Genomic DNA, 20578 nt, shown 5'->3' with positions numbered 1-20578 from the left:
GTAAAGAATAGAAATAGAGAGATTTTGCATAATGCATTGTTGTTATATAATAAAAGGAAACTACAAAACTGAGAGCATTCGTTGTTTTTGACCCGTTTGTGACCTGTTTTTAGTAGTGTAAATCAAATTTAATAAAAACAAAACAAACTATGATTAATTTTAAGAAGAAAAAACAATCGTATTGAAGTTCAAAACTTTGATGTAATGCAGTATTACCATAGTGAAAATCGTTTTGGAAACGCTAAACGATGTTGGGGGACATGTTGCACTACATCAAAGTTCTGAACTTCAATACAACTGGTTTTTTTTTTTCTGACAATTAATCAGAACTTATCTTGTTTTTACTAAATTTTGACTTACACAACTAAATACAGGCCACAAACTGGGGGACAAAAAAAGGGATTTCCCTTGGTTTTGCGATTTCCTTTTATTTTATAATAGCAACACACTACACAAAATCTCTCTATTTATATTTTTTTTACTTAAGCGAGGATACTGAAACACCAAGCATCCACAAAGAGCAATGAAACTAAGAAATGGAAAAGTAGAGGCAGCTCTACTCCAGGTAAGGCTCTGGACTCAACTCTGTTTTTATAACTCTCTTTTCTTATCTATAACAGAAAAATCCCAACAGTGGAACAAATCTCTCAACTTGGTACATAACTTATCCGGTTGTATATCATTCTCGACTTAAATAGAAGCTTTTCACCTGTTGCAAACTGAAGATGTATGTCTAATCCACGCAACACAAGCAGCACACTTACCACTAGACAAATGCCTAGGGGCAGACCTACCAAGGATTTTTGGAGCCTATTTCTACTTACTTCCGATTGGTTCATAATTCATTTAGTAATAGGGGTGGATAGTTATTTGACGTTCAAAGATAGAGAATGAGCTAATTGCTCTACGTAGGTTTTGCCAATTGCAAGAATAGATTTCTGCAATATCTTTTTCTAGAAATGGAAGTAGCTTCCTTGTACCCCTCGCCAAAAAAATGTACTATGTATATAGGTGAAATATCCTTTTCTGTGTATATATATACATCATTGAATCTCCTAGAAAAGGAAATAGTTGTATCGGGGAATTATAAGGTTTCATGAAAGTTGGTGACGTTTGTTGTTTTGACTTCTTGCTTACATTACCAGAATGCAGATATATCCTTACTAGAAGTAATGAAGAAATCGGAAAACATTATTGTATGGGGCTATGGACTTAATTATAAAGATTGTAAGTGCTGCAAAGATTGATCAATCTCAATTACTGAATTAAAATCTGAGCCAATTAACTAAAGAAAGGACATTATTTACGACAAGTTTAAGAATTAAGACTACAAATTTCAAAACACTTTGTTTTTTTATTGAGAAACTCAATTCTGAAAACATCCATAAGAAAAATAAATTATTTTCCTTTCTGAAGAGATCAAACAAAGCACACAAAGAAACTAAAAAGATCGAAGAATCTCAATGGTGAGCCGTTTACCAAGAAATTTCAAAAATGAATATCAACTTCTTGGTATATAAATTCTTACATTGGGAATTGCTTCATCTCGTCAATCATTTTCATTCCCCTATGACTGAAATCTGCACTCGTCACAACACCTATTTTCTCAAATGCAGTTGCAATGACAATACATGCTTCAAAAATTCCATTCAAGTTTTCAGGAGGAGTCCTTTGCCAACGTTATCATCAAACACTAGTTCGGAAAGTACTTTATACCTCCATTTTCTTGACAAAACACTTGTCCATACGGCATTATTCAAAAGCAAAGCATCCTAATATCTTCTCAAGAAGATCACAAGGCAAACTGCTAATCCTATCTACAACAGAGCTCTCTCCACTCCTCTTATCAGTGGGCATGATGGAACCCTGTAAATTGAGAATTGGGTGGTAAATGCATTATCATTGGCAGCTTTTAATTCTTTTCTATATATGTGAACTTCCAAAAAAGAGAAAATTAATATAACATTGTAAAGCATATATGGTTTAGAGTTAGAGAAAGGAGGTGGATATTAATTCAATAGAGAGTTGTAAACATACAGACATGAGATTAACTTTTTTTCACAAAGGTAGATAACCAGGGAAAATTCACCACTTTGTAATACACGACTTTTTCACTCTGTCCCTAATGTAAAAGTGTTTGTTACTCACAAAATGCAACACAACAAAGGTGTCGTTAGACCATAGTTTGCGTGAAGGAAGAAGCTAATCAATCAGAATTGAGACAAGGGCAAAAATAATCGAGACTGTTTGGTACTTTTTTTTCAAATACAAAAGCATATCAGAATCAAAAAAGCTAGAAAATTCAACCTAGATTCTGTTCAAGAAATCAATTGGCATTCATACCAGAAAAACGGCCAGACCGGTTATCTATTGAGTTTCGAACTTTGTGTCACTGTTGGGATTTCCCATTTACAGAGTTGAGTTCAGAGGCTTACCGATAGCAGAGTCCGCTGAGAGAGAGATAGAAAGCTGCCCTCTACTTTTTAGTCTCAGTTTTCGCCAGAGTGATGTTTGGTGTTTTAACTCCTCGCTTAATGCTTAGCAGAATCTGACTCAAAAATTGATAACCCGTCCAAAATTTTATGAGGTTGGGACTTGGGCATGAGATAATTTCATATTGGGCTGATTTTAGTCCAATCTAACATAACCCAATTTTAAAGGGAAAAAATACCTAACTACACATCCTTTTTTATTCTTTTTTAAAGCCCATATTATGTGTCCGGGCTTGTATCTCGAGTCTTGAATATCTAGTTTCGAATAAAGATTGGCTGGATCCCAAGTCAGGATTGACGCTTAATTTGAGAAAGTAAAAAAAAAAAAAGTTATGATTAATTGTCAGAAGAAAAAGCAGATGAATTGAAATTCAAAACTTTGATGTTGTGCAGTAGTACCTGAGGCTTTGGTAGACCAGATGTCATGGTCAAAAACAGAATGCGAACAAAATTAGTTTAGTTTACATGGCAAGATCAGTAATACATCTAATAGATTTCTCAATGATAGTAACGAAAGAGTTGGTTGTACTCTGCATATGGAGTTTCTAAGAGATAGGTTTAGCAACTATGAGAAAAGTGGAGGAACTGTAGTAATGGGCAGTGATGTAGCTTGTAAAATAGTTGGCACTGGTTATGTTCGGGTTTGCTTCCATGATGGAGTCATGAGGACTATTACACAAGTCCTCGTGACTGTTAACATACCACTCCTAGACAGTGGTACAAGAGGTTTGATGCATTCATGAATACATATAGATTTTCAAGGAGTTCATTTGATAGTTGTGTATCACAAGAAGATATATGTTAACACAATGATTTACTTACTGTTGTATGTTGATTATACGATTATTGTTGCTAACAACATCACAGAAATAAATGCATTGAAGAAACTGCTCAGCAAGGAATTTGACATAAGGATTTGGGAGCTGCAAAGAAAATCCTTGGTATGGAGATTTCAATACAAGTCGGTGGTGTACATCTTTCTTAGAAGAGGTACATTGAAAGGGTTCTTGAGAGATGTAATATGAATATGCACAAACCTGTCAGTGCACCGCTACCTCTCCATTTTAAACTTTCATAGTTACAAATGTGTATATTTTTATTTAAAAGTGTAAGAGTAGGCTTATATAGTCGACAACTTAAACAATGGAGATAGTAAAGGCGCAAACATGACCCTTTTCCATTTAATAAGTTCTTACAAAATGTCTTAGGCAACACGGACAGGTAAACTCAAACTCAAACGGAAAAAAACAAATACAATAATAAAAGATGAACCCTCTCTTTCACCATTACTGTCACCTCTAGGATGAACAATTTGTAATATATACGAGATCAACGAACCTAATACTAAATCACTAATCAAAGTCATATGGTGCTTCCATGACTTCTTGGGGTTCAATTGGTCTACGATCTTCTGCAACAACTTCTTCAAATGTGAATTCAACATTAGGTGATGCTTGGTGAAATTGCTTCATCTTATCCATCAGTTGTCTACCCGGCTGATGAAGGAAACATGAAAAATTCCAAAAGAAAATTTTCTCAAGTGCAGGTGCAGATGCTAATATAAGCCTCACAAATTCCATTTCTATCTCAAAACCACTAAACGTATTCATATGCACTCTCCGAAGCAGCTTCACAGAATCATACAAGCTTTGATGGTCTTGTAAGTATTGTACAACTGCAACAGGTCCCACAACATCGTTCATTATTTCCTAAAAAAAAATTCAGGAAGTTGTCAGGCCGGATACAAAGGACAAATTATTATCAAATTACCTTAGGGAGGAGAGAGTACGTACACATTCAATAGTCAGCTCTTGTAATTTGGGGCAGCTTGCAATCAAGTAAACAGCACCTAAAACCTCCTCACTGTTTTCGAATAACATTCTCTGAATTCTGAGAGATTTGACATTGTTCAAAACAGTCGGAGAATTCCCTGACAGACCTCCCATTGTTAAATCCTATAAGCATGTCAAAAATTAGTTCAAGATACGAATCAAATACATAATTTAGTTATGATAAGTAGCTAACTTCACTCGACTATTACCTTTAATGAAACACCACTTATATCCAGTTCCATTAGGCAAGGCATGTAATAGAAGAAGTTTATAAGATTAGAACAAACAGGAGCTGATAGATCTGTCGAAACTTGTGAATTGAGCCATATAGTAACTTCCTTAAGCATAGGGGCATTTTTGAAGCAAATGGACTTTGACGTTCCTCTAAATTCAAAGCATTTGAGATTAGCAGCATCAATTTCAAGGGTGTCGAAGTTTGTGCACCAATTCAACTTCAATATTTCAAGAAACGGGCATTGAGAGATAAGATTGTTTAATACTGTCGGAAGAAAAGTGACACAATGAAGACCAAGATTAACAAGCTTCTTAAACCCTTTGAAATCCGGTGGAGGGTGGAATAAGCAATTTTGAACTTCCAAAAGCCTTAGTTTCCGGAATGTAAAAAGGTGAGAAGGTAAATGATAATCGTTGTTTGATCTTACACGAAGAGTGAATTCCTCGACATTTTTCTTTGACAAGAAAAGTATCCAATGATCAATATCACGAAATCTTATCAAATTAGACCCTCCAAGTTTAAACTTCAGTATAGGTCCTTTATGGAGTAAGAGTACTTGATAAATGATTGTTTTAGCTTCTTGAAAATGTGCAAACAACTCGAAAAAGTGATAATCAAACTCAAGCTCTTGACGTGTGGCCCATTTATACCTCCAATCTTTCGACAAGATACTACTCTTCACTGCATCTTTCAAAGGCAAGTGCCCCAGAATTCCATCCAGAATATCACGAGGCAAATTGTTGCTAAGTGTATCTACATCAGATCTCCTAGCACTCTTCATGATCCAGTACACGCGAGTTTGCTGGTATTTCTGAAAGTTAAAATTCAGTAAGTTAACAAATAATACTAAGCAAATGCACTTGAGTATTCAACATTCTCACCCGAATCTCTATATAAAAATGCAGTAAGCAAATTAAAACAAATACATATTTCAGAGTCTTATATGGCTAATAGTTCAATAATTTTAACTTGATACGAAAAAATTAGAGAAGAGAAAGTGAATATAAAATCATAATTGAGTTCATACGTTTACTTACCTGTAGCAATGTCCTCTGTGAGAGAAAAGCGTTTTCATGTAGCACAAGAGACTGTTGAAAGAGAAATTGAAAACTGCCTCATAGGGTATATATATATTTAATAAGATTTAATTTTCATCAAAGTTGGTGACGTTTCATATGTAACGTTACTAAAACGCACCATAGACATTAATTTGAATAATGGGCAAAAGACCAAAGATGTCCCTGGGAAAATAGAGTAAGTTTGTCCTACTATTCGAATTTGATCTTAAATATATCCTTAATTACTGTTCCCTTCGGTTCATATAAGATTAACATTTTCTATTTTACACAATGATTAAGAATTACTAATAAATTGATTATTTCATGATTTTGTCCTTTGTTTATATTAATGCACATAAAAATAAGTTAGAAAAAATATATAATAGGTGGTACACCTATTAATTATAAAATGGATGAATTAAAAATTTAAGAAGTTCCACCTTTTTCAAAATTAATTAATTGAGAATATAATAGGTAAAAAAAAGTTTGTCTTTTCTTGATATGTCAAAATGGACAAGTAAAAGAGGAAAACTGGACAAGTAATTAGGAACGGAGGAAGTATATATATATATATAGAAATAGAAAAAAATAATATATATATATATATATATATAGTATTTGGAATTGTTCATATTCCAAAAGTCATATTAATTGTAAGGGTAAAATAAAAAAAAATTAATTAATTCTATCATGATTTAGTAAGTAATCAAATAATATTAAATAATTATTTTAATAAGATGTTCATCTCATATGAAACGAAGGGAGTAGTGGAGTAATTTAAATTTACCCCTCAACTATAAGAAATACAGTGTACCAAATTTTCCATTTATTAAAAGTATAATATAATGAAGAAATTGGAACAATTATTTTATACAATTAAAAGTTAATGTTGTTGTTAGAAAGATTGATCAAGCTTAATTACCGAATTATAATTTGAGTCAATTCACCAAAGATAAGGACATTATTTTTGTGACATCTTTAAGGATTAAGACTACAATTTCAAAACTAAAACTCTTCGTTTCCCTTTAATGCATTGAACAACTCAATTTTGAGGAACAATATTCATCCCAAAAATATGTTCTTTTCTTTTCTGAAGTGATCAAACAAAGCATATGAGGAAATTTAAAAAGGAAAAAAAGAATCTCACATAAACCAGGGAAAAGAGCCTATATATCTTTCAATTTTGTGATTTAAAACTGATATATTCTCGTTAGAAAAGTGATTCACATATACTTTTACCAATTACCATAACACAAATGGTCTATGTATACTTTTACTATTACACAAATGGCCAGATATACTTTTTTTGTCTAATGAAAAGGAAAAAATAATTTAACTTGATTTTAAAAAAAAATCATGTAGATCCATATCATATCATTCTAGTAAAGTTCAGGGTCATATTTGATCTTTGTCATACGTGAATTTTTTACGATTCTTTGATTCAACGGTTAATTTGTGTTTTAATATTTCCCTTAAATATATATTTGTTTATTAATTATTTATGTTTTTTATTCTTATTTCATTTTAAGTGTGAAAATATGAGAAATAAAAAGTAAGAAATGTGAATAGAAAAAGAACAAAAAAAAGTAAGAAAAAAAATTAAGACCAACTTTTTTGTGGTTAGATTGTAATTTATTTTTGTATCCTCAAAATATCGCAACATTTATAATAAATGTATAAGAAGATGAGTGAAAATTAATGTAATCATTAAGATCATCAAATTATTCGTCAAAAATAAAGAATGCAAAAAAAAAAAAAACATGGGTGAAACGCATTAATTAAATATAGGAAAAATTATCTAAATATACACATCTTTTTTTTAATCCGATTTTCTATTATTCCCTATCATTTTTAAAAATTACAAAAAATTCATCTTTTTTCTCAAATTCTCTCATTTCCAGATACATAACTTTCTATCTTCCAACTCCACTATTTTCTTCCTTTTTTTCATGTCTATAATCACTCCACTATATCATCACTTACCTTCATCACTCCTTTATTTTGAATTTTAATATTTTTTTATCTCCAGTTAATGATTTAAAGTTAATCAAGAGGTAGTTCTTCATTTATTTTTTTTCTTTCCAATTTAAACGAGATACATAAATAGTAATGTATCATGCACTAATTATTTTTAGATATGATACGTAAATTCGAATTTATACTAAATGTATCAATTACATAGCAACTACCACACGGTAATGTATCGATCTCAGATCTAACATCTTATTTAATGTATCTAGTATAAATACAATACTTATCAATTTAAACGAGATACATAAATAGTAATGTATCATGCACTAATTATTTTTAGATATGATACGTAAATTCGAATTTATACTAAATGCATCAATTACATAGCAACTACCACACGATATATCGATCTCAAATCTAACATCTTATGGGTAACTATTATTTATTTAATGTATCTAGTATAAATACAATACATATCAATTTAACAAGATACATAAATAGTAAAATAGTAAGTAGCAAAGATATTCATGATGTATCTTCTCAAAAAAATTGACGGATCTTCAATAAACTAGGAGAAGAATTTTGAAACTCAAAATTTTCAACAATTTTGAATTAAAATTGAAAGGATCTTCGATGAACTTGAAGATTCAAAAGGAAATCATTTGTCCAACAACAATTCCATCACTTTTGTATCCTTCATAACTCACCCCGCTTACCCAAAATTTTGACAAACGTTTCTTAATCAAATCTGAAAGGTTTCTTCGTTGAATGGGGAAGCAATTTGAAATTTTGAATTTCTTCATTTTGTTAGGATTTGCCTCTGTATGATTGAGAATAAGAAGAAACGTATTCATAGTTTATGAGATTTAATTAATTTTCAGATTTTATTCCCTTTTTAGCGCAACAGAAAGATTCTTCTTGTATTAGAATTAATGTATTCGGATGGTGACTTATGTATCCGGAAGGTACAAATTTTAAGGAATTATTGTAATTAGCAAATGGATCAAATATTAATATACCTACATGAATTTAAATTTTTCACTTTTATTAGATAAAAAGCAAAGAGTAAAGAAAATCAGGCATGACCAAACACGAACCAAGTATCAATAAAAATATTTTTGGTTCGATTATTTTATTTAGTTTGATTTTATTTAAATCATGAACATTTTAGATATGACCAGTCATATGGTAAAAAATTTTTTGGATATTAGGTGGATATATATAGTCAGATGGTCAAATGTTCTTTTTTGGATATTACATAAATGTGAAATCATCAAGCCTCATGAATTAATTCTATTCAAATCTATGTTAGACTGCTATTTTGGCTATTAGTTAAAACTTACTAATGAGCAATAGACATTTACTAAATAAAAATCTTTTTAAATTATGTTAATCATGCTTAAATTCAATATCTTATATAATAGTCAACTTAGTCTCTATGAAGGGTCTTCCTCATTGTAGTTTGATTTTTCAAAAACACCTTACATTCATACCTATAAAAATAAATACATTCAGGATGCATCAAAAAATCTTGTTGATGCTATATTTTCTTTTGAGTTATGATGGAGTACAAGGAGAGAGGATTTTGTCCAAATCAAAAGACGTGGAGTTAGAAAAACAACTAAAACTCTTAAACAAGCCAGCAATCAAAATTGTTCAGGTAGTATCCTTTTTGAGTTTATTGTGCTCATAAATCTCTTGAAGCATTATATTTTTATTTGATAATATTGATTTTGTAGTGGAATTTTTTTTTCTCACATAGATTCTGGAAAATAGATCTTACCTTCTTTTCCCTTTTGTAATTTTTTTTGTTGTACTTGAAAATTGTGAACCCTCTACATTATAGTACTTTTTACCCACACACAAACACACATTCAACTTTTCATGGTCAAATATTAGATGGGTAAATTTCATAAATAGTCAAATAACTATTGAGTTTTTTCCATCAAAATAACTTAATTATTATGTGTTTTAACACATAAATCATAAAATTTTCCTTACTAACACAATGATCACATATGCTGGAAAATTCAATTCTCGGTGTGTAATTTTATTTTATATATTTATTTTTAGTTTAATAAATATGAATTCAATTAAAACGATCCGACCCAATCCAAAAACCATATCCAATGGATACAAATCTTTCACTTTTTATTTTATTTTTAGTCAAATATATTGAAAATTGCTAGCAATTTGCTCTTGGACAGTATTAGAATGCAATTATCTCTAAATATAAATTCTATTAAAAAAATCCATCCAATCCCACCCAACCAAAATTCATATGCAGTTATTAAAAATACTACAAGCATGAATGAATTTGAAAAATATTATAAGAAAATTATTACTTCTGATGCAAGTACAGTTGTAAGTTGTAGCTGTAAGTGGCCATAAAATTCAATTTCTTACCATCAAACAAAGTGTACTACTTTTTATTTTCTATATAGGAAAAGGGTAACATCTCAAGTTAAAAGTTAATTTATCAAATTATTCAGATTTGGCTCTCTATTTTTCTTCTTTAATTTTCCCCAAATTCTTATTTAAATGAGAGACACATATCATAGATTTGAATCAATGGTTGATATTTAATAAATTGCAGATAAGTTTTAACTATGATTTAGGTAATTAATTACTTTCATATATTTGTTTTAAAAATATTTTTAATCCCACAATTTTAGTGGTACATGGTATCACTCCTAAATATATTTTTTTTAAATTCTTATTTGCCTTCAATTAAAAAAAATAAAAATTGTTCTTGCTTTTGGATGATTTGAAAAAGAATTTCAATGTTTAAAGAGAAGATAAATTTGGATCCTCTCACTTCAAAAATATATGGATAATTACTAGAATTTAGTGCAACTCTTTTACAGTACATTATGTAGTAATCAAATATTTGAAAAAATAAACTTTGATATAATAAGAATAATTGAAGATACATATTTTAAGCCTTTACAGCTCTATGATTGGGTCGCTTTTAAAGGAAAAAAGAAAGAATAAATTTAGTGGATAAAATTGTAAGATTAAAAAAATATTTAAAGAAATAAATATATGAAAGTGATTAATTATCTTAATCATAGTTAATACTTATCTTTAATTTATTAAATCTCAATCATTCATTCAAATCTATGATGTGTGTCTATCTCATCCAAATAAGAACTTAAGGAAACTGGATGAGGAGTCAAATCCAAACTATCCGTCGTGTGGTGTGAGGGATAAGAATGGAATAAAATTTTGATGTCTTGTTTGGTTGACATGTTTGGGATAACTTATCCCACCATTTATACCATAGTGATTGGATAAGTTATCCATATACAAGGGGAATAAGTTATCCCATAATAACTAATCTCAGAATAATTAATCCTGGAATAACTAGTTCCCAACCAGACGATCCTAAAAGTTGAGTGATAGTTTCTCTCTTAAACAAAAGACTACTTCAAAAAATTTAAAATTAATTTGTTATATATTATTATCACTCGACCCTTTCATATTTCTAATTATTGTAAGCCAAATAAATATATATGCACGAACTAATTTTATTCTTATTCCCCACTAGTTACTTACATTGATGTAGATAATAGTTTAAACAAAGGATTTGAATCGAAGTTTTTATTTGCAGACTAAGTATGGGGATATATATGATTGTGTAGATTTCTACAAACAACATGCATTTGATCACCTGTTGTTGAAGGACCATAATTTTCATCCTAAGGTATATATTTACACTCTTTCCGTTTTCTCTTCGTTTTATTAAACAAGAATATGATATTGTTGACATATAACTAAACATTCGGTGGGACAGATGAAACCTACTTTATCAAGTATAAAGAAAAAATCAAGTGACTCAACAAGTAGCTGGTCATCGACAATATGGTCAAAAGATGGAGGTTGTCCTTTTGGAACTGTTCCGATTAAGAGAATTACAAAAGATGACATTTTAAGACAAAGACATCTACCACCACCAGAAGATGTCACATTTGATGTAGTAAGATAATTTATGAACAACTTACTACTTTTGCTTGAATAATTCATTACTTAAGAGTCCATGTATTTATCTATAGATAAGAAAAATTGTTGATGCACAAACATAAAAAGTTTACAATAATTATCATGGAAAAACTCACATATTCCAATATTATCTAATGCAGAGCAACAACAATAGTGAGCCAAAAGAAAGATACACATCTGGATATAAGGTACATTACATGACTATGAAAAATTTATCATACTTTTATCTTTCAGTTTCAATTTTCAATTGAAAACTTTCTAATATGTTGATCTAATGTACTCTAAGAAAACAACCTTTTTTTAATCTTGTTAGTCTAATTTACAACAAGAGGCTTCTTAGGTTTGGATATCTTATATGAGTTAATATAATTATGTACTTATTATATTTAGGTTGCAATAGCGCGAACTCCATATGATGCAAATAACAAGTTTAGGGGCGCTGGCATGGTAACTAATTTTTACAATCCTGAAGTTGATGGTCGTCAACATAGTGCATGTCGACTAAAAATTCAAAAAGGCTCAGAAATCCTACAAGTTGGTTGGAGAGTAAGTTTAACATGTCCATTTACGTATGTAATTTAATTGTTTCATGAGAATGAGATGTGATAAGGATTAAATATTGTATCTCTAAGATGAAACTTATAAGTTTTATTTAAGAAAAAAATAACCATTTTATCAGTAAACTCGCACTTGATTGTATATATTTTGTACTTTAGGTGGACCCAACATTATATGGAGATAGCAAAACTAGGCTTTTTATACATACTCAGGTAACTTATCTTATGTACCTTTATGATTTATATCGTGAGTGCGCATGAAAGTGGTACATCTTTTCATTTAACTATTAACTTCGAATTAAAAAGATTTATGTGTTAGTTATATATTTCTATTTTTAGGTTGATAAAACACATTGTTTCAATACCCTCTGCTCTGGATTTGTACACGTAAACACTGAGATACCTCTTGATATGTCACTCATGAATAGTGTTGCACACCGTGGAGGCACTACATTTGAGGGAAGAATATACATTGAACAGGTATATTTTATGTGTTTCGTTTCTTTGTCTTATATATTTAGAATTTATATCAAAGTTTTTATAAGTAAAAGGTTGTTTATTTGGAAAAGCACATAAACATTATTTGATATTAACATTTATTTTTTGAAAATAAGGATTTGGACAGTGGAAATTGGTGGCTTTTATTGTCAGACAACTACGACCAAGTTGGATTTTGGCCGCAACAAATCTTTACTGGATTGGCAAGCTTTGCTACTAATGTTGAATGGGGAGGAGTCGTGTATAGTCCACTAGGTGTACCTAAACCTTCTATGGGATCAAGTTATTTTCCAATCGGAGACAATCTTTATGACGCATATTGTAGAAGTATTACAGTTCTAAACGAGACAGGAACGGTGAATCAAGTGGATAAAGTGACCATACATATCGATAATCCTAATATGTACCAGGCTATTTTTGAACGACTTGAGAGTGATAAAGAGTCTTACCTTTATGTTCTTTACGGGGGACCTGGTGAGAAATCACAAATCTAAGTTTTGTTAATTACTATTATTGATGATATTTATTTCCAATGTCTAAAGAAAATTGGAAATTTCTAGTAAACCTAACTAGCAATTTCTGAGTACTTTACAATTTGCACCCTTATGTATGCAATTTTTTTGTAATCTGCACCTTGTTCTATCTATCTAATATTTTTTTTAAAAATGATTTGCACCCTAATCTCTTTATTTATCTATTATATTTATTATTATTTATGAGGGAAAAACATATATGTAGGTAATCTAAAATTACACCTTATTAAATTTGCTTCTAAAGACTGAAGCTCACAATTTTTTGCAAGGTTAATTAATTAAGCTATATGCATCATTATATTCTCCAGTTTAATTTAATCTGTGGTGCTTTGTAATTTGCAATTTTATCTCATTAAAAATTTATACTTGAGGGATTGCAGAGTAAGGAAGAAAAGACTAATCTTGGTTGTCATTAGTTTTGTGTTTATTACATAAATAATAATCATTTCTTTATTTTATGTTACATAAAAATTATTCAATCTTAAGAGTTATCACACAAAAATATCATACCACATAAAAATTAACGAACTTTAAATTTATTCCACAAAAGTCATTTTCTATTTTTAAAATAAAGCATAAATACCCTCTAAATTATGACCGAAATCTTAAGGACACATCTAAACTTAACTAGGATCCTATTATCCCCTAAAATATTTTATAAAATATGTATTTTATTTTATTTTCTTTATTACTTTAAATATTTTGTTTTTTCTCTTTTTTCATTAATTTATTTTCTTTTCACTTTTAATTATTTTCAAAAAATATATATGTGTATTGTTTTTAAAATAATAAATTAAAAAGTGTCATTTAATTTTAACGTTTTAATTTATTTTAATATTTTTGAACTCAGTCACTATTGTACAGAAGATATTCAAGAATGAAGAAAAGGCAAGAAGAGAGAAGTTTTTTTATTGATTCAATCGATCGTTTAGAGAAGAAGTCTTAAATATATTCAGAGTACACTTGGGATCTTTTTAACTAACTAGTTCTCACTATCCAATTATATAGGCTTATCAAGTTATTGGACCACAGTTTACGTTAGGCCTTACACCATCATTTTGTCCAACAGCTCCCCTCAAGTTAGGAGTGGTAAACGGATTATACATTTCGAGCTTGGACGTGAGAACTTTCATATTGTAGTTTGCTTAGGCCTTTTGTAAGAATATCAGTTGGCTGGTCTTAGGTTGATATGTATTCTATTCTAACCAATCCTTTCTGAATTTTTTCCATTATAAAATGATAATCAATTATTTCAATGTGTTTGGTCCTCTCATGAAATACTGAATTGGCAGCAATTTGAATTGCTGACTTGCTATCACTGTAAATGTATATTGGGAGTTATAGTTGTACTCCAAGATCCTTCATTAATCCAATTAACCAAACAGTTCAAACACTGTGGTCGCCATGCTTCTATATTCAGCTTCTGTTGAACTTCTTGAAATTGTATTTTGCTTCTTTGACTTTCATGAGATGAGTGAATCACCTAGTTTTACAATAAAACCTGTAATTGATGTTCTTGTGAAAGAGCATGATGCCCATTCAACATCACAAAATGCTGAAATTATGTATTTCTTGTTGCTAGACATGAGAATTCCTAAGCAGGATGTTGTTTGATATACTTGACTATTCTTAGAGTTGCTTCCATGTGCGTTTTTTTTTGTTGTTGTAGAAACTGACCAAGTGTTTGTACACTATATGCTATATCAGGTCTTGTTACAGTTAGGTATAATAATTTTCCAATCAGCCTATGATAACTTGCATGGCTTGCATTGTTTCATGATGCAGATACAAGTATTTAGGGTCATCAACAGGCGAATCGTTGAGATCACTCGCATACAACATTTGGTGAGGCCTCCTTGCTTTCGGGGGAATCCGTTTCCTTTTAGTTAGTACCTTTAGGAGGTGTCATGGGTCTTGTCCCGACATCCATCTCACACTGTTAGAGGCTTCATAGATAGATTGAATAGATGTTTTCCATTGTTTTCTCAGGATGTTCTGTTTAACTCATGGTTAATATTAAACATTTTACAAAGACAGTATTTTAAGACTTTATTAAATGTTCAATTGTTCACCTATTTAAGCTTCCACATATTTTGTAATATCATGTAAGTCATGTAGCCAGGCCAAGGGTTCACATGGGGATCAGAAATGATTCTCGATTGCCAGTCACATTCAAGGTGTAGGCTCGGGGCGTGATAGTGACCGGCACTCGAGAACCATTTCTCATCCGTTCGCTTGGTCTGGCTAACTATGAATCATATATGACACTAAAAGATACGTGGAAGCTTAAATAGATGAGCATTTAAACATTCAAAGAGAAGTTTTAAAACACTGTCTTTAAATACTTAACATAATTCATCAGTTAAATAAACATCTTGAGAAAAAAATGAAAAATATCTAATTATGTCCATCTATGAAGCCTCTAACGGTTCAGGATAGATGTCGGGACAAGACCCACGACACCTAAAATGCTATTATAACGAAAATGAAAATGGAGTCTCCCGGAAGCAAGGAGACCTCACCAAATATTGTCTACGAATGTAGGGTGATCTCTACGAAACACATGCTGATGATCATGAACACCTGTATCATAAACGATGCAGGTTGAATGACATCAGTACATTGAATATACGAGTATGTAATAAGGCTGAATAAAACAATAATTGCACTGATAGACTACAAGCAACTCGATGCTATATCAATGCATGAATATGAAATGAAAACCCTTTAAGCGTTACAATAAGATATGCGATAAAAGCAATATGAAAATAATATACGTTACTTGTGGGAAGTTTCTCTAACAAAAAATCATTACCATGAGCCTAACAATGATACAATGTTTTTCCCATGTTGCAAGGGTCATCCTATACTTTGCCGGGTATAGGATGATACTATAACTATGGATCCATCTAACATGCTTTCTCAGAGAAAGTGAGCAGTCGCATGAAGAATCAATGTTATCCTATCATACGATGGCTACGTAGTTTTATGGGACTTTTGAGTTATAAAAGACTCTAACCCAATTCGATGCTCGATACTACTTCCAAAAATATTCAATATCAATTATGTTCAATTAACCCTTTACAAAGAAAGGGGTAATTACTTTACTGAAGTAATTTTCAAAAACATCATAATACATACTTACATTTAAAACGTATACTTATGGACTTATGTTTCAAGCCCAAGATCTATATATATATATATATATACAACTAAAAACTCTTATATTTTTATGAAAATAGAGCTCTTAATCTTTTCTCTTAAACTCACTTTAGTTTTGAATGTACCCTAAAACATGTTATTAGGATATGCAGGAATTTTCAAAGGTAAATGGAACCTATAAAAGGAAGGGAAGTGTGGCCACAACTTAAAGGAACGCGCATTGGATGAAACAATGAGAGATTGGCCAGCGACCCCTGGCGCATTGCTGGTAGGGAGAGCCATGCCCCAAACTTCAAGCACTGGCTTAGGGTGCACTGCTGGCGCATGCGCCATGCCCTGTACTACTGGAGCTAGGCCTAGGCACACTGTTGGTGCGCCGCCCCAGGGACTAAACTACTGGGGACCAGGCTTGGCGCGCCACCCCAGTGCCTCCCCAACACCCCGACGAATTTTCAAGCTAAAATTAGGACTTCAAATTAGTTTAGAATTGGGAAATTGTTCCTAAAATCTTCTTGTTTCTCAAACCCAAAACCAACATGAAAACTTTCATACAATTCCTTTAGAAAACATAAATTTACTAAATCAATAGGGTTCATGTGACACTAAGCATGAACAACACTATAAGATTCACAAAACAAAATAATCAAACCTCAATTGTTAAAGAACTGAATTCAATATTTATCAAGAACTACGAATGGATCATTTAGATGTAATGATTTCTTGATGAAATTGATATGTAGGGCATAAGGACGAACAAGTCGAACATTGTGAGTAGCATTACATACCTGGAAAGAACAAAGTTCCTTGGTGAAATCGATGGAAACTTGAAGAACGCTTAAATCCTAGTTTTTTTCTCCTATTGAAACCTTGATCTAATTCTTCAAAGTGTTAAAGAACATGAAAAATTGTTTTAACGATGTTTAGACCTTAATTGGGTGAAGAAAAAACGTGGGTAGGCTTAGAAGGGATGGAAAAAAGACCAAACTACCTCCTCTAAAAATGATTGAGGTGCCTTAAAAGAGAGGCTTCACTAAAACGTGCATAGTTTTTTACTACGAGCTTGAAATGAAGCATACTTGATGGCGTTGAAAAGAGGACTCAAAGACCTTTAATTTGATAGGTCATGGGGCATATAATTCCTAATGTTCTGAGAGATATGATCGTTTGAAGTTGACCCAAAACTTAAAACTGATGGGTGACTTTTATGAACCCCTCTTTTGCCCATTTCGAAGTCCAAGGTGTTACAGGTGTTGCTCAATGTGCCTAAATCCGACAGGAGAAGTAACGCGAAGTTTCTTGGTTGATCCATATAGTATACAAGGTATGCAATCGGTACCATCACCAATATCGAATTTGATAAATCTATTGGGCTTGAAATCTCTACTTACAACCATACCCATTGTCTTTGTGCGAGAGGTGTCTCCCCTTGCGAGAAAAAAATGGTGGATTCGTGGGGGATTGATTGAGTGTGAGAAAATCAAAGGCTAAGAATTTGATGTGTGTGTTGATAAGCTATAGAACATTCATTTTAATGGAGTGTTTCTTCTTAGTAAATTTCGATTGATCAAGGAAAGAGAAAGAGTTAGAGTTTGAGTTTTACCCTAACTCATACTCTGAGAGAAAGATATTTGTTTTTAATTAAAACACTAATTTTGGAGTTTAAATGTAAAAATAATTAATCTATCCTAGTTTTAAGGGATATGAGTATTGATTGTATCTTCAATAATATATGATATAAAATATTAAAAGTGGTAATATATGTAATTGTTAGAAAGAAGAGATAAAATTAGTATATATGGTAGTGATGTATGTTTATTGTTTAGGTAATATTTAGGTGAAATTTATTGTTTAGTTAACTTGGGCAAAATTAAATGACTTTATGTGAACAAAATAGCAAAATTGAACGTTATTTTATATTGATAAAGTTAAGAAACTTGATAAATTAATTTTTTAAACAATTTATCTCATACCAATTTAACAAATTTTCATCGATTTAAGTTATTTTGGTTGCAATATTAATCCAATATCCGGTACTGATTAATCCAAAATTCGGTAGTTATATTCGTTGCAATATAAGTGGAGAATTGTGTGCTTAGTCTTTAGAAACAAATTTATTAAGGTGTAATTTTAGAATTCCTATGTATATATGTTTTGACCTTATAAATATTTAAAAATAACAGATTTTTTTTTTTTTTTGAAATAAAAGGGAGATTACACTGTTTTATTTTTTAAAAAGAAAAGATAAATAAGATGCAAATTACTAAAACATATTCATACATTTGGGCGCAAATTGCAAAGTACTCAGAAATTGCTAGTTAGGCATGCTTGAAAACATTGAATATAAATTCATTAAGAATTTCTCAATTTTCTTTAGATATTGGAAAGAAAAATTAACAAGACCTAGACTTGTGCACTCTCGCCAGGTCCCCCGTAAAGAAAAAAAAGGTAAGACTCTTTATCATTTCCAAGTCGTTCGAATAAAACCTTGTACACATTAGGATTATCAACATGTGTGGTCACTTTGTCTACTTGAATTGTCTTTCCATTCTTGTTTAGAACTGCAATACTTCTACAAAATGCATCACAAAGATTATTTCTGATGGGAAAAAAACTTGATCCCATGGGAGGTTTAGGTACACCTGGTGGACTATACACGACTCCTCCCCATTCAACATTCATAGCAAAGCTTGTCAAGCCAGTAAAGATTCTTTGAGGCCAAAAACCAACTTGTGCATAGTCGCTTGACAATAAAAGCCACCAATTTCCATTGACTGAATCCTTATTTTCAAAAAATAAATCCCAATGTCAATATTTACATGCTTTTCAAATTATAATATTGGTACTAGTAAGAACATTGATTCAAATTTTAAATAAGAGAGGGAAATGAAATACGTTAAATATACCCGTTCAATGTACATTGTTTCCTCATATCCATCGACTCCACGGTGTGTAAGACTATCCATATATGACATATCAAGAGGTGTCCCAGTGTCTACGTGCACAAATCCAGGGCATAGAGTATTGAAACAATCTGTTTTACCAAACTAAAAAAGAAATATATAACTTACACATGAATATTTCCACATTAGCGCTAATAAATGTACTACCTTCATGAACTCACAATATAAATCATTAAGGTACTTTATATAAGTTACCTGAGAATGTATAAAAAGTCTAGTTTTACTGTCCCCATATAATGTTGGGTCCACCTAAAACACAAAATTATACAATTAAGTGTGAGTTTACTGATAAAGTGGGTTTTTTTTGTTAAATAAAGCTTCTAATTTTAATCTCAGAGATACAATATTCAATCCTTATCACATTTCATTCTCATGAAACAATTAAATTACATTTATAAATGCTCATGTTACACTTACTCTCCAACCAACTTGTATGATATCTGAGTCTTTCTGAATTTTTAATCGACATGCACTATGTTGACCATCTTCAACATGAGGATTGTAAAAATTAGTTATCATTCCAGCTCCCGTAAATTTGTTATTTGGATTAGTCAAAGTTTGTGCTATTGCGACCTGAATATAATAAATACATAATTTTGTTAACACAAATAAAGAATCAAGATTAATCTCTATATATACACCAAACAACCTTATATTTTTTCTTCCTGAGTGCAATATATGGTAACTAAGGTAGAGTACGGAAACTAGAGACAAGTGAAAAACTAAACCTCCCTCTCACTCGTTCGCCTCTCTTGTCTTCTCTCCTTTCTCGTTCCTCTCTCCCTCTCTCCCGCCTCTCTATTTAAATCTATATTTATATAATAATGACTATATGACGACAACCACCTCGACAAAAAAATATTTCAATTTGAATTCACACCATCAAAAATCTAACATACTTTGGCTGACTATATGTATTTGGTAATATCTTTCGCACCATTTGATTAAGGGTTGATTTGGATATATGGAATGAAAACATAGAAGAAGGAGGAGATATTTATATAAACTGCATCAATCTAATTGTTGTATCGACATACAATGTTATATCAACCAGTAAGTATCAAATACAATTTGTATTTCAATATTTATATATTTTTATTTTGCGAGTAAATACAAGTGGTACAAGAGAGAATGAATACAAGTGATGCAGTTGTATCAATCATTATTTCTACATCGCAAATGAATATAAATGATAGAAGAGCGGATGAATACAAGTGATACAACCTATATATATTCAGTATGTATCAAATACAACATGTCTATCTTGCATCCCCCCCC

General features: G+C 31.0%; 3 protein-coding genes across 3 annotated transcripts in view; 1 reads left to right on the top strand and 2 right to left on the bottom strand.

Annotated features, from left to right (window-relative positions):
* Window positions 1-3844: 3844 nt before the first annotated feature.
* LOC107058217 (F-box/FBD/LRR-repeat protein At1g13570-like) lies at window positions 3845-7606 on the bottom strand. The gene is made up of 5 exons (XM_015303654.1): window positions 7601-7606; window positions 5597-5611; window positions 4534-5370; window positions 4286-4447; window positions 3845-4201 (listed from the first exon to the last, which is right to left on the bottom strand). The coding sequence occupies exons 1-5, from the start codon at window positions 7604-7606 to the stop codon at window positions 3845-3847; spliced, it is 1377 nt and encodes a 458-aa protein (XP_015159140.1).
* Window positions 7607-11384: 3778 nt separating this feature from the next.
* Window positions 11385-14792, top strand: LOC102587243 (uncharacterized). Its single transcript, XM_015303653.1, has 6 exons — window positions 11385-11567; window positions 11981-12136; window positions 12307-12360; window positions 12487-12627; window positions 12762-13119; window positions 14599-14792. The coding sequence occupies exons 1-6, from the start codon at window positions 11385-11387 to the stop codon at window positions 14790-14792; spliced, it is 1086 nt and encodes a 361-aa protein (XP_015159139.1).
* Window positions 14793-18740: 3948 nt separating this feature from the next.
* Window positions 18741-20578, bottom strand: part of LOC102586905 (uncharacterized) — a 6984-nt gene continuing 5146 nt past the window's right edge. Inside the window, exons 6-9 of the mRNA XM_006363815.2 lie at window positions 19718-19873; window positions 19496-19549; window positions 19244-19384; window positions 18741-19118 (exon numbers count right to left, since the gene is read on the bottom strand). Coding sequence (XP_006363877.2) covers window positions 18741-19118; window positions 19244-19384; window positions 19496-19549; window positions 19718-19873 — 729 coding nt within the window. The remainder of the gene's footprint in view (window positions 19119-19243; window positions 19385-19495; window positions 19550-19717; window positions 19874-20578) is intronic.

The sequence above is a fragment of the Solanum tuberosum genome, unplaced genomic scaffold (assembly GCF_000226075.1).
Source record: "Solanum tuberosum cultivar DM 1-3 516 R44 unplaced genomic scaffold, SolTub_3.0 scf00465, whole genome shotgun sequence".
NCBI lineage: Eukaryota > Viridiplantae > Streptophyta > Magnoliopsida > Solanales > Solanaceae > Solanum > Solanum tuberosum.
Note: the sequence above shows the minus strand (reverse complement) of the source record. Positions and strands in the feature narration are given on the sequence as shown.

Coding starts and splice junctions, on each gene's coding strand:
- LOC107058217 (XM_015303654.1), bottom strand. Junction 4,448..4,533: donor TAAGTGGTGTTTCATTAAAG/GTAATAGTCGAG, acceptor ACATGCTTATAG/GATTTAACAATGGGAGGTCT. Junction 4,202..4,285: donor AAGAGCTGACTATTGAATGT/GTACGTACTCTC, acceptor ATTTTTTTTTAG/GAAATAATGAACGATGTTGT.
- LOC102587243 (XM_015303653.1), top strand. CDS start 11,385: ATGAAACCTACTTTATCAAGTATAAAGAAAAAATCAAGTGACTCAACA. Junction 12,361..12,486: donor GGCTTTTTATACATACTCAG/GTAACTTATCTT, acceptor TTCTATTTTTAG/GTTGATAAAACACATTGTTT. Junction 12,628..12,761: donor GAAGAATATACATTGAACAG/GTATATTTTATG, acceptor TTTGAAAATAAG/GATTTGGACAGTGGAAATTG.